The 13,914-nt window shown below is 58.3% G+C and overlaps 1 protein-coding gene across 2 annotated transcripts; it reads right to left on the bottom strand.

The window, feature by feature from the left end:
* On the bottom strand, positions 217–12,957 carry TUFT1 (tuftelin 1). Of its 2 annotated transcripts, XM_021376598.1 has the most exons (13): positions 10,336–10,481; positions 9,772–9,846; positions 8,805–8,909; positions 8,468–8,554; positions 7,164–7,244; positions 6,621–6,692; positions 5,626–5,739; positions 4,525–4,653; positions 3,637–3,731; positions 3,028–3,133; positions 2,565–2,648; positions 1,862–1,962; positions 217–1,449 (listed from the first exon to the last, which is right to left on the bottom strand). In XM_021376598.1, exons 1-13 carry the CDS (start codon positions 10,357–10,359, stop codon positions 1,395–1,397), a joined length of 1,128 nt encoding a protein of 375 aa, XP_021232273.1. In that variant the 5' UTR covers positions 10,360–10,481; the 3' UTR covers positions 217–1,394. The 2 variants fall into 2 exon arrangements, with proteins under 2 accessions (XP_021232273.1, XP_021232274.1); XM_021376599.1 differs by lacking the exons at positions 7,164–7,244; positions 10,336–10,481 and adding an exon at positions 12,829–12,957.

The raw sequence follows: 13,914 nt of genomic DNA, 5'->3' as shown, positions 1-13,914 counted from the left end.
GCACCACGGGATGGGTGGGTTGGAAGGAGCCTTACAGACCATCCTCAGGACCACAAAACCATAGAAAAGGTTTGAGACGAAGGGGGTGGGACCAGATGGTCCCTTTAGAGGTCCCTTCCACCTCAAAGAACCCTGTGATCCTATGAAAACCGCGAACTTGCGCCGCGCCCGGGTACATTTGCACTGTTAACATCATCTATTGAACAGAGCACAGGCTGACAGATTAAGGCACGTGTATTTTTGTAGTAACAGACGCGAGGTGTACATACAGCACTTTGCCTCACCGCTCCGGTCAGTACAAACAACGTTCCTCTAAATTGACCCGAGCGCGGGCACACGTAACAAGGCACCAACGGGCGAGGCCGGAGGAAGCAGGTTGGTATTTTCCAGTTCAAACATGGGACAGGCAGTCCTCAAACACTCCCCTGGAGCTGGACAGCAGCAATCATGCCTGTCGCCACCTCCTTGGAAGACACCAATAATTTATTGAAATAAATATAGGTACAAACCAAACCGCCTCTGGGTTTAAACACGAGACGTACATGGGGCACGGTTTCTCTACGCTCATGGGAGAGGGGCTGTGAGCAGGTTGTTGCGACGCCGGTTGTTTCGATCCGCCGACTGTGTCAACTGTCGATTCACTGATTGTGCTGCTATGCCGATTGTGTCCATTGCGCTGATCTGCCGACCGAGTCTCTCCGCCAATTGTGTCAGTTGTGTTGACCGTGTTGATCCAGCAATTGAGTCTCTATGACGATTACGTCGATCCAGTGACTGTGTCGACCCACCAGCTGTGTTGATTATGTTGATCCACCAACTGTATCAATCGTGTCAATCCACTGATTTTGGCCACAGGAGCCTTGCCAGGTTCAGAGCAGCAGATGTGCTGGAGATTGGAGGTGGAGGCTCCCAACTCATTGGGCTTCATTGTAGGAAGGAGTCCAGTTTCAGGAGGATTTCTTGGCTTGTAAGTGAATTTTTATTATTATTATTTTTTAATAATTTAAACCCCGAGTCCATGTTGGCAAGCTACAATCTGAAGAGGCGGCTCCGCTTTGATGAGACCCTCCAGAAGCTGCTCACAGAGCAGCCCCGGCGAACCCAGGGCTGAGCAGGGAAGCGAGCCCGGCCCTGCAGCCCAGGAGCACCTCATCCTCAATGTCCCCACCAGCTCCAGGCTGGCATCCGCGGGACCCCGAGGGACAGCAGCGTGGGCACCTCGCAGCCCTTATTCCTCTGCCAGCACCGCCCTGGCCGCGTCTGTCCTCCGGGGCACAGCCCTCCGCCGGCAGCTCCAGAGCAGACGGAGCACAGAGGCCAGAGAACAGTCAAGCAGGGAAGTCTGGTCAAGGAGAACAAGGGGAGAGTCTTCATCTTGCTCCAACCCTCGAATCTCATGTTTCCACCACTCGAATGAGAGGCAGCGGTTTGGGGCCCATCAGCCTTTTGCTGCAAGAGAAAAAGGATTTGTTCAGCTGGGTGGAATTGAGAGAAAGGTTGTGAGTGCCCCATCCCTGGAAGCGTTGAACAGGTTGGAGGGGATCCTGGGCAGCCTGGGCTGGTGGATGGCAACCCTGTCTGTGGCAGAGGGTTGGAATGAGATGATCTTTGATGTCCCTTCCATCCCAAGCCATTCTATGATTCTACAAAAGCTGTGGAATTGGTAATCCCAGCACTGCTCCGTGAATGTTTCCCCATAAACCACCCACACGGGGAACCTCTGTTCCGCTGCATCGCCCTAAAGGAGGAGCAGAAACAACACAGCAGCTTCACGAAGGTAGAGGGAGCAGACCCAAAGCCCAGTGCCACCTCCCAGAGCCCCAGAATGAGATGTGGAGCTTGGGCTGAGCCCCAAACCCACCTGCTGACGTACTCCGACTTGGAACGTGCTCTGGAGCTGTGGCCGCCCCAGCTGACCTGCTTCTCAATCAGGTGCTCGATGCGGTCGTGCATCTCCAGGTTCTGCAAGAGGTGGGAACCAGAGTGATCAAAGGGCAGCTGGCACAGGTCTGTGCTGGGCAATGTGGGGCTGCTCCATTACCATGGGGCAGCTTTCCTTAAGGAGAAATAAATCCAGCCCTGTATGGGAATTGCTCCCCGAGGAGCCAGGGAGGACCCAGAATGTGGGAGTCCTGGATCGTTCTCTGCCTTTTTGCTCAAACACTGTCCCCACACAAAGATTAGCAAAACAAATCACCACGGAGGGAAGGAAATGCTCAACTGCTGATGCAGGCTCAGTGTTTCTCCAAGAAAGGAGAGAAGACTGACACTTGCTATGATCCCAGAGGCTGGAATGCAATTCTAATTTCTGACATGCATGCAGCTCTGCGAGCAAGCTGGGCTCTGCTGCCAGAGAAATGTGCAAGATTAAGTTATTTCAGACTCTGCTGGAGCTCACAGCAGCCCTGGCTTCGCTGGGAGCCACCACAACACAGCCCTTGGTGACACCACAAAGTGACATTCCCAGGGGATGGCTGTGCTGCTGCTGCCCTGCCTAGAACTCACTGCACCCAGCAGTGCCCTGATCCCAAAGCAGACCCCAAAACAACCCTGCTGGGACGCACCTCAGCCTCCAGGTAAGCGACTTTCTCCTTCAGCTCCTGGATCACAGCATCTTTGGCCTGAATCACCGTTTTGGAGTTCTGGAGCTGTAAGAGAACATTCATGGTGGCTTAAAAAAGAAAATCCTTTTCATGTGTGCGTGGGTTAAGCAGCACGGAGGAAGGAGGGCGGCTCAGCCAGCCTCACACCCACAGCATTAACTCCACGATCTGCATTGAAAACAATTAGAAAAGCCTCAAATTAAGTCTGAGAATTCAGCCCTGGGTGAAGCAGCCTCTGTTTGCACCGTTTGAGCCTCCACTCTTCCAGAGCCCTCTTATTACCTTCCCCAGGCGCCACTGTCACCACTGTGCTGTCACTGCAGGGTTTGTCACTGTGCTGTCACTGTGTTTGTCACCGCTCTGGGGCGGTTGCACAGGGCTCTGGGTCAGCCCCACAGAGCCACGCTGAGCCCATCCCGCTCACCTGCTCGATCATTTGGCGGACCTTGCGCTGCTGGCTCTTCAGCATATCGTCCAGGTGGTGGATCTTCTCCCGCAGCATGGCCACCTCCTTCTCCAGCTTGGCCGACCTGGGAAAACATGATGGGAGAATCCAGCAGCCATCAGACCCCTCCCCAGGAGGGCACAACCCCGCTTGGCCCAGCTTCCATCCCCCACCACAGCCACGCAGGTCTTGACACAAGGTGAGCAGAAGCAGAGACAAACCCAATCCAAACAGGAGCCACAAAGCCTCCCGAGGCAGACTGCAGGGACACGAGAACATCAGGAAGAGTCAGCCCACAAACGAGGCCTTCCAGTAACGACTCATTGCCAATTAACCCCCACAGCACATGGATACCGCCTGGGTGAAGCCAGCCCAGCACCCAGGGCAGGATCGCAGCCGCTAGAGGTCCCGGGCAGCGCCGAGCTGTGCTGCGGGAGGTATTTGGGGATGAGTCAGCTCATGGGGTGCTGTTTTGCAAGCCAGAGACGAGCACGCCCTGCGCAGGAATGTGCAGTCATGCCCCGGCGCGCTGACACCCCGACCCGGCGGCGTGGGCTTGCTGCGGCGTTGGCAGAGGCTGAGCCTCACCGGTCCTGTTCGGCGAGCTTGTCACCTTCCACACTTCTCAGCCGTGCCAGCTCTTCTTCGCTGTCTTTCATCTTCAGCAGCAAACTCCTGTGCTCCTGCAGCGGGGCGAGGGGCTGAGTTACACGCGGGGGAAGCAAGTCGCAACACATGCTGCCTGCCTCCTGCGCTGAGCAGATGCAGTGCAGGCTCCCGCCAAGCCCGCGGGTTGTTTGCACCAACCCTGCGCTTACACATGGGACAGACGGACAGACAGACAGACAGACAGACAGGGGCACTGCGGAGTGACTGACAGCAGACATCCCACTCCTTCACCCTGGGATGCAGGGAGGCACAAAGCAGCTCAGTGCCTAAGAGGAGCTCATAAATAGGAGGGAGAGTGGCTTTGTACGCAGGGAGATAGTGATAGGATGGGGGGTGTTTTTTTAGGGACCCTTCCAACCCAATGATTCTGTGATCTCATGGTTCTATGGTCTCCAGGGTCCCTTCTAACCCATACGTTCTACGATTCTACACTCCTCTTCCTCACTCTTGGGCCCAAGAACATCCCACATTGCTTCATGCTCGTACTGCACTGTTAGATTTATGAGTTTAATGCTACTATGAGCAGCCCACAGCTGGATAATTAACAACACAGGCTGCAGGCTGTGTTAATGCCCCCACGAGAAGAACCGGGCAGCTGTCTAGACTGTGTGCTCATCTCTAGGATACCCAGCAGGAAGGCTTTGCACAGACCAACCAGATCTTCTAGACCCGGGGAATGCAAGCCTAAAGCAGGACCAGTCGGACGGAGCTGTTCCCAGCAGTTGTCTCACGAGGGCTTTTGGGATAAACGTGGTAGGGAAGCCAAGCTCTGCACAGGGGCAGAACAAGGGACCGCAGTGCTGGTACCTTCTCCATCCCCGCCAGCAGCCTCTGCAGCTCGTCCACCTGCACCTCCTTTTCCACCACACTCCTCTCTGCTCTCTGCAGGGCATGGCTCGTCTGCTCTGCTTCCTCCCGGTACCGTGACGCTGTCCTCTGCAAAGGGACAGAGAGCCCTCAGCGCCCACCCAGCACAGCCCCTGGAGCCCAGTTGTGCTTTGGGGGTCTCGGCAGGAGGGTTTTGCTGAAGGCAAGCAGCCCGGCATGCTTCTAAGAGAGGTTCTTTGCCAAGCTCCCCAGCTTCAAAGCACTTCAAAGGAGTGAGTGCCGAAATGTTCTTGCAAGAAACACACCTCCAACACGAGGAACGTGTTTGCTCTGAGCCGCGTGTGGTGTGGGGCCATCTGTGGGCTCCTCCTGCTCCAAACCAACCCCGAGAGCCAGTGCCAATGCTCAGAGTGGGAGAGGGACACGTGTCCCCTGTGCATCCCCACAATGCAGGAACTGGGTTCCAACAAGGCAAGTGGAGAACACTTGAAGATCCCCAGACCCATCCCCAATGCCTCTGCCCAGGCTAAGACCCCACAGCCAGTGTCACATCCAACCAAAAAATGCCAAAGAAAATCCCCATGTGCCACCATGGACACGTGGCTTCCTGCACACAAGGACCAGGACATGTGTCACCGCTGATGTCCCTGCACTGGAGAATGTGGTCACTGCTCCGGGCCATGTCCCCAGGGCCATTCCTACCCAGCTTCAGGGCAGGCCCTGAGCTCCTGAGACCAGTTTGGACTGTGGGACAGGATGGGAGCTGAGACATCACAGGAACACGACCTGAGGGGACCATGCAGCATGGCAGCTGTGCCAGCACAACTTGGCAGAGGGAAGCTGTCATATGGAGGTGACAGCAGCCATTTGGTGACAGCAGCATGGCCGCTGTGTCCTGACCCGTTCCAAGGAAGGGGTCAGAGGCTGCAGCGGCACTGAGCTCTGAAGGACAGGAGCCAGGGCACAGCACTGCAGGGATGGGACAACATCGGCTGATGGGAGAGCTGCCTGTGGCTTCCAAAATGAAAACGAACCAACTCAAAATCCCATTCTGAATGGGGAGGTGCTCAATGCACTCACCTCGAGGTCCTTCTTCTCCAGCTGATGGCATTTCTCAGCCTCCTGCAGCCTCGTGAACAGCCTCCTCGTCATCTGCCGCATCTTCTCCACATCATCTCCTGAACAATCCTCATCCTGTGAGGACATTAACGGGGGAGGCTCAGCACCAAGGAGGTGCACCAAGGAGGAGCTGAGCCCCCTCAGCTCCCACCCTCCCTCCCACACCCAGCTCCAGCCTCCAGCCCTCGAAGCAACGTGCCCTGCCCCTGAGAGTCGGGTGGAGTGGAATCTGCTGGGGATCGCCAAGGGCAGTGTAGGATCCTGCACCTGGGGAGGAAAGTCACAGCATCAGTGCAGGTTGGGGGCTGAGCTACTGGAAAGGGGCTCTGCGGAGAAGGACCTGGGGGTCCTGGTTGACCAACAGTTGACCAGTGGTTGGCCAACTGTTGGCCATGAGCCAGCAGCATGCCCTGGTGGCCAAGAAGATGAGTGGTGTCCTGGTCAGCCAACAGTTGATCAGTGGAGGGCTAGCAGGTGACCATGGGCCACAGTAATGTGTCCTCATAGCCAAGTGTCCTGGTTGACCAACAGCTGGCCAACAGCTGACCATGAGCCAGCAGTCTGCCCTGGTGGCCAAGAAGGCCAATGGGACCTGGGTTGCATTGCCCAGAGTGGGGCCAGCAGGGCAGGGCAGTGCTCCTCCCCTTTGCTCTGCCCTGGGGAGGGCACAGCGGGAGCACTGAGCCCAGCACAGGGCTCCCCAGTTCCAGGTAGACAGGGAACTTCTGGGGAGAGCCCCACAGAGGGTGCAGAGATGGTGGGGACAATTCATTCCAGTCCCGAAGGTTCTGGGATTCTATGATTTTTATTGCTCTGGGCTGCACTCTCAGTCCTGTCACTGATAGAACCCTACTGCTAGAGCTCACTGGAGACAAAGTGGAAGATCCCTTCCTGAGGACAGCAAACTAAAGCTGGTGTTCCTACACACAAAACTGATGTCCCTCTGTTCCACATACCTGCTCCTCCCAAGGCTCAGCACGGAGCCTCTCGGGGTGCAGCCAGCTCCCGTTCTGCTCCTCCAGCACCACCTGCGTGGGATAAGCAGCACCAACCCTATAATACCAACGGCACAGCCACGCACACCCAACGCAGCCCCGCAGCGATCCCGGCCCCGTTTCTGGCAGAGGAGCATGCAGAGCGCGCGATGCCGATGCGTCCCACGTCCTGACTCCTTACCCACTGGTGCAGGTTTCTCACGTTACCTGTAGGTGTCTTCTCAGACATAGGGTCTGATTTTGGGGTGGTCCTTTGTGGAGCCACGGGCTGGACTTGATGATCCTTATGGGTCCTGTCCAACTTGGGATTTCTGTGAGTTGGACTCAATGATCCTTATGGGTTCTGTCCAACTTGGGATATTCTATGATTCTATGAGTGCTGCCGAGTGGGTGCCACAAGCACCATAACCTGCAAGGCCCCTTTTTTTGCTTTCTGGACCCAAAGACGACATCTTTTTTTTACAAAGCGCGTGTCAATCAACGCCCAAGACGCGCTCCCATTACCTGTGCGTGCTCTTTATCTCCTTGTCTGCTCTCAAGTTTACTACTTAAGTCTTCCCGCAGCTTCTTCAAAAAACTTCTAGCCTGGCAAAGGCAAGTCAATTTAGCTCAACCCACACCGCAGAGTTGTTCAACCCCAAAGAAACCAAACATGGGTGCAGGGGCCGCGAGGACGCCCAGCACCGACCCGCGATCCATCGCTTCCCTACACTGCATGCTACGGGAGCTCTGCTGCGAGGGCACCGTCCTCGCCCAGCGGCTTTCTCACACTCATGGGGAGAAGTAACCCAAAAGAGCAACAATGGGGAGGATTTTTCCTGCGTTACTCATCGATCACACCTCTGAAGCGCTGGGAAGACCCTTGTTCCTCCCTGCAGGACTCCGACATGCACAGTCTTGACGTGCAGCTCCCCAAATTAGTCAGAGAAAGTGAGCAGGGCAGTGCTGTGCAGGCTTCGCCCCAGCCCTTCACAAAGGAAAGCATTCCGATGGCATGGCAGTGCGGCTTCGGCCCTGCCCCCATAAACCGCCGCTTCGTTTGGGGGCTGGAGGTGCTGAGCTCCATGCCCCAGTCACACACCACTTGGTTGTAGGTCTGGAGCTCCCTGCCCCACTTGGTTTAGGGGCTGGGGGTGAAGCGTTTTGCCGATGGTGGTGCAGTGGGGCAGGAGGCAGCCCGTCCTTTCCACTCCATCCCTCCCAGCATCACAGCCACCACCACGGCTCACGGCTTGAGCTAATTCTTGTCTCTTCATGCACAGGATTACAGCTGCTCTGGGACCAGCAGAGAAATTCAGCACAGAAATTCAGGTGAGAGCAAACCCAAACTTAACCCTCTCTTTTTTTTCCTTCTATTTTTGTTCCCAATTTTTCCCCACTTTCTGGCTAAGTCACGCAGCCCAGAGCCACCACACAACCACTTCCACGCCTTGCAAGCTCTCTGCCTCCCCGGCAGCCGTGTCCCAGCAGGAGCAGAGGAAGGGTTAATGGGCCCAGAGCTCATCAACCAGTTTACTTTGGGAGATGAGACATTCCAAAGAAACTGCCTTTTAACGAGAGGCACCGCCGCACCCAGGCACGCAGGGGACAGCCTTGGGGGAAAGTCATCGCGCAATTCTCTTCAAATTCAGTCCATATAGCAGAGCAATTAGTCAGGCTGAATTAATTTATGGCGCTTGATTAGACAACTGCCCTGTACGGGCAAGTCAACAAACTGGAGGGTTAAGCCAGTTTGCCAGCGCAGCGCGGCACAGCTCGGCATAGCATGGTGTGGCATTGCAACCCGAGTCCCTAGGGGTCGTGGATACCTCCTGGATGTGCCGAACTTCGCTCTTCAGCTGGCTGACATGCTCCTCGTGGTTCGCACTGCCCTCAGCCCTCGCCTTCAGATAGACCTGAAAGAGAGAAACCACCCCATAGCACCAACGCCATAGCACCGACCCCAACCCCTCTGATGCACTCTGCACATTCCCACGTCACCGTTCTCGTTCCCTACTTTGTTGGAAACCAACAAGTGCCCTTCATTTTCCACCACTCTCTTTCTCCACCAGGTTCTGAAGCCAGTGGGTGCCCCTCAGCCTCCAATACCACTTTTTTTCCCTATTTTCTTGCGGCTGAACACAGCCCTGGGAGCCAGGAACCCACCTTGATGATCTCCTCATCGCCATCGTTGGACTTGATGCGCTCAGACGCCAGCGCGTGGCCGTTGCTCGATCTGTTGGCCACCATGGCGAAGGCTTTTCCCACTGGCTGCGAGACACAAAGAGCAGAGCTCTGGGACCAGCCCGGCTGGAACAGCTTGCCCGGCGCTAGGCAAATCAGCACCGTGTGCTGCGGCAAAGCAGCATGGCACCGTGCGCAGCTGAGGAGCTGGCACCAAAGTGCTGAATGCATCGGGAGCTGCGCTTCCCAACTCGTAAGGCTTCCATGGGATGGAACGATCTATGGGATGGAACACCTCCCCTACAGGACAGGCTGAGAGCTGGGGCTGTACAGCACGGAGAGGAGAGGGCTCCGGGGGAGCTGAGAGCAGTGTTGAGGATGTAAAGGACTGTAAGAGAGATGGGGACGGACTCTTCAGCAGAGGGTGCGTGACAGGACAAGAGGAAATGGTTTCCAATTAAAAGAGGGAGATTTGGGCAGGGTAGGAGGAAGAAGGTTTTTATGAGAAGGGCGGTGAGGCCCTGGCACAGGTTCCACAGAGGTATGTGGGCAGTGGTGTCCTGTCCCTGGAGACACCCAAGGTCAGGCTAATGGGCTGTGAGCGCTGACGGAGCTGTGGGTGTCTCCGTTCATCACAGGGGGGTTGGACCAGATGGCCTTTAAGGGTCTCTTCCAACTCAAATGATTCTGTTATCCTCTGACCTTAATGATCAGCTGCAGAACCATAGGATGGTTGGGTTGGAAGGAGCCATACAGATCATCTTCAGAACCATAAGACCAAAGAAATGGTTTGGGCTGGGGGAACCTTGTCCCTCTTCATCGCAGAGGGGTGGGAGCAGACGGCCTTTTAAGGGCCCCTTCCAATCCAAACCATAGATCTGTGTCCTAAATCCCAGCCCCCTCCCCACAGCGAACCCATCGTGGAGTCCCTGTACTGGTGGGAGCGCACCTTCTGCTTCGTCTGCTCGCGCCGCTCGCCCGGGAGCTCATTCGGCAGCGTCAGCCTCAGCACCTTCACGCTCTCCTGGAACAAGAGGGTGGGATTTAGGTCGCAGCCACCCAGCGCAGCAGCCCGGCGCGGTTGGGAAGCCGCAGCCCTCAGAACAACACCCGACTCCAACCGAGCAAGTTAGCGTGCAGCAACAACATTCGTCAAGCCCATCAGGGCTCAGAGGAGCTGAGGCGGAGGTAGAGCAAAGGAAGAACCACCAGACTTGTAACACAGCCGCCGCGCAGGGACCTCGGTGACGTTCCAGAGAGGAGCAAAGCAGCTCAGGGTTCTCCTCCTCCCTGCCCTCTCCACACAGCCAGAGTCAGATCGACCCCTCGGAGCTGAGCAGAGGGACCGTGGCCATCAGCAGCACTGCTGCGTGCCCAAGCCCTTCCCACCAGCACAGCCTCCCAGCGTGGGCACTCTGGCGACGTTCGGCACACAGAACATGGAACACCCCTAAAGTGGCGCACGGCACCCAAACTGCCCCATTTTGGCCCCCCAAACCCATCCCACACTGACCTCACCAACTCCTGGGCTACTCATGCTCCCAGCGACCTGCAGCAGATCCCGGTGCTCTGGGGCCGCTCAGCACCCCGCACCCAGCCCCGGTCGGTGCCCGCCCCACACCACGCCTGGCCACGTCACCCTCGGAGCAACGCCAAGGGATTGTGCCGCTCCGCTTCCAAGCGCTCTCTGCACCGCCCAAGTCTCGACAAGCCGTGGGTTTGTTTCCAAAATATTGGGTGTACGCTGCTCCCGCTTTGCCTGGGCTCCTGGGAGAGGAGGGTTCCTCCTGCAGGGACCCCTTCGTTCCACCCCACACAAAGCACCGACCGCTTAACCCCACAACTCCTACTCCAGGGAAGGTTTTCCTATCGAAGAAACAAGAAGGTCGAAGCGGTTGGAAAAAATTCCAAGCTCGACGCGCAGCACACACAGCACCCACAGCGCTCATTCTGGTGGTGAGGTCAGAGGAGCGCCCGCGGTTTTATAGGGCAGGGAAGCGGCTCACGGCAGCACCTGCACGCAAAGCGTCCCCGTGTCTCTCCATGGACATGGGAAGCAAACAGGAATCCTGGAGCCATGGGACCACAGCACAGCTGGGTTGGAAGGGAGCCTATAGATTATAGCACAATGGGGTCACAGAGTGGTTGGAAGTGGCCTCAAAGATCACGGCATCACGGAATTATCCGAGCGAGGGGCTCTGGGCTCAGTGTGCGGCTGCGGAGCCACCAGGATCCCAGCAGCCGCCCCACGTGGGCCCGCTCGCAGCGTTGTTTACAACCGGAGGATCCCACGCCCGCCGCCGTCCCTGGCCCCACAAGCCCACGCGAGGGTGGGGCGCTGCCAATGCTCCGAGGGAATCCCGCTCCCGGGGAAGATGCGCCGCGATAAGCAGCGAGCGCAACGCCGATTTCCATCACCGCCCTCGGAACGATGTAGCAGTCAGCACGCGGCTGCTTCTGTCACGATAGAACCCAACTCTGGATAAATCCAGCACCGGGCTGACGCAGACGGGACACGGTGAGGAGCAACGTGGCTCCCAGAGACAGAGCCAGCAGGAGCCCTGGGCAGGCTCTGCATTCCCAATGCTGTGTGCCACAGATGGAGTACGGCCCGGGAGCTGCAGGGCTGCTCTGGGAGGAACCTGCTCTGCGGCGCCGCGAGCAACTCCGGTGCAGCCAACCTCTCCCTGCACTGCTCCTTCCCTGCAGCACCGCAGCGCATGGCATCGGGGCGGCTTCTGGGGACATCCCGGAGGGGCTGCGAGGCACAAACCGCTGTGGAAGGGGATGCTGGGTGGCCATGGTGCACACCGGAGGTGCGATGCCGTCTGCCCCCTGAGCTCCGCCGTGCTCCCACACTGGGATTCTGGGGCTCTGCGCTCACTGCTGTCCCCACAGCTCCTCGGTTTGTGATCATTGGGGGTTGCCATCTCCATGGGATGGGCTCTGGTAGGCGCTTTTCTCACCCCCAAAACTCAACACAACCCAATGGGGCCGATGAATACCGCGCGTTCCATCCCAACGCTGGGCAGGAACAGGCCGGACCTGACCCGGGGGCCATCACCGGGGGTAATTAGCAACGAGCTCCAGAGATGCCCGGCGTGACACAGGCGCTTATCACCCTAATAACCCATTAACCAAACGAGCCCAACGCCGCCACCGCCGCCGCTCCTTATAAGGCCAGGAGGAGGCTGCGGGAATTGGGGCTGAGTCACCCGGTGGGGCCGGGCACGGGGACGCCGCGGTGCCCCAAAAACTGACAGAAAGCCATGGGGCGAGCGGCGCCCGTCGGCCCCACACCGGAGCTTCAGCCCATGCTGGGATGGAGCCACGGTGCTGGGCCGCTGCCAGCCCCACCCGGAGCCCTTCCGCAACTGCCTGCAATGGGGAAAAGTGAGCGATAGGGGAGGGAAAACACGGGTGGTTCTGTAAGCAATGAGTAATCCCAAAACACAAGCTGTGAACGGCGCCTCTCAACGGGAGCACACGGCCGTGAGCTCAAGGAATTCAGCACCAATGAGCAATGGGGAGGGCTGGGGGTCCCCAGTGCCCCACAGATCCAATGCGTCCCTATGGCATTGCGGAGCTCGGGAGCTGCTCCTCTACCCTCATCCACCCAGGGCCACATCTGTGCCCTGGCACCAGCGCTTCAGATGCAGGGACTCAGGGATACAGGGATGGGAATATGGGGAAGGGGACCATGGAGGTGGGAATAAAGGAAAGGGGATACAGGGAAGGGGCCTGGAGCAGCCCCCAGTCCACCTAAGCCAGGTTCCACTGCCCCAGAGCCACGAGACCAAACCAGGACATCCCAGAGCCCCATCCACCCCAAAACCCCATCACAAAACTCTATCCCATCCCATCTTCCCATCCCACTGCCCGATCCCATCCCACCACCCCACGCCATCCCATGACCCCCTGACCCCGCTGCAGCCCCCCAACGCTGTGGGGCGCCCCAAAGCCCAGGGGAGGGCTAAGAGGCTGCCCCAGGAAGGTCCTCACTCACCGGGCTCTCTCCGTGGGGCCGCACGTCCAGCACTGCACACCACCCCCTCACTCCATTCATGGCCCCGTTCATGGCCCCAACTGCGGCCCCGCACCGCACACGGCCCCTAAATACGGACACACCCCCCTCATAACCACGCCCCCTCCGTATAAACCACACCCACTCCCCGATAACCACACACATCTCCCATAACCACGCCCCTTCCCCATAACCACGCCCCCTTTCCGTAACCACGCCCCCTTCGCCATAACCACGCCCTCTTCCCATAACCACGCCCCCTCCGTGCAGATGCTACGCCTACCTCAAACCACGCCCCTTCCTCCATGCACACCATGTCTGCGTGGAGGCCACGCCCCCTCGTCCTGACCACGCCCCTCATCTGCCACGCCCCTTCAGAACCACGCCCCATTCCCCCCAACTATCCACGCCAAAACCGCTCCCATTCATCCCGACCACGCCCCTCCTGCCACGCCCCCTCCACGTTGGCCACACCCACGGGGCCATTGAGCTGCACCAAGGGGTGCTGAGGTACAAAGCGGTGCCAAACTGGTGCCAAACCCCTTCCAATGCCACACCCAACTGCCGGGCTGTGCCAAGCTGGGCCAAAGTGGAGCCAAAACTGTGCCAAAAAGTGGAGCCAAACCTGTGCCAAAGTGGAGCCAAAGCAGAGCCAAGCTGCAGTGCCCCGTGCTGAGCTGTGCCAGGGCAGGTTGTGCCTCACTGATTCCCACCGACGTCCCCAGTGGTGCCGGGCACCCACTGCCACCTGGCAGTGCCACGAGTTCAGCAGCCCCAGCCAGCAGTGGGGCCTCGGAGCTGGGAACAACGCCAGGAGCCCAACGGCTCCAGTGCGCAGTGCAGTGCAGCGCTGCCAGGAGGAGCCCGACTGGTTGTGCCGCAGTGGGTGCTGGGCTGGGTGCTGGGTCCGACCTATGGCACTGGGACAGGATGGGGCCCCCGTGGCTCCAGTGCCACCACACTGAGTGCATGTGGGGAAACTGAGGCAGTGGGGACAGAGGCGGCACAGGGACAGCGCCAGCGTGGCTCTGCTGGAGGCCACAGAGGGGAACTGCGGTAACCACTGCC

Source organism: Numida meleagris, chromosome 24, assembly GCF_002078875.1.
Source record: "Numida meleagris isolate 19003 breed g44 Domestic line chromosome 24, NumMel1.0, whole genome shotgun sequence".
In the NCBI taxonomy this organism is placed as follows: Eukaryota; Metazoa; Chordata; class Aves; order Galliformes; family Numididae; genus Numida; species Numida meleagris.
This window is presented reverse-complemented; position numbering and strand designations above follow the sequence as displayed.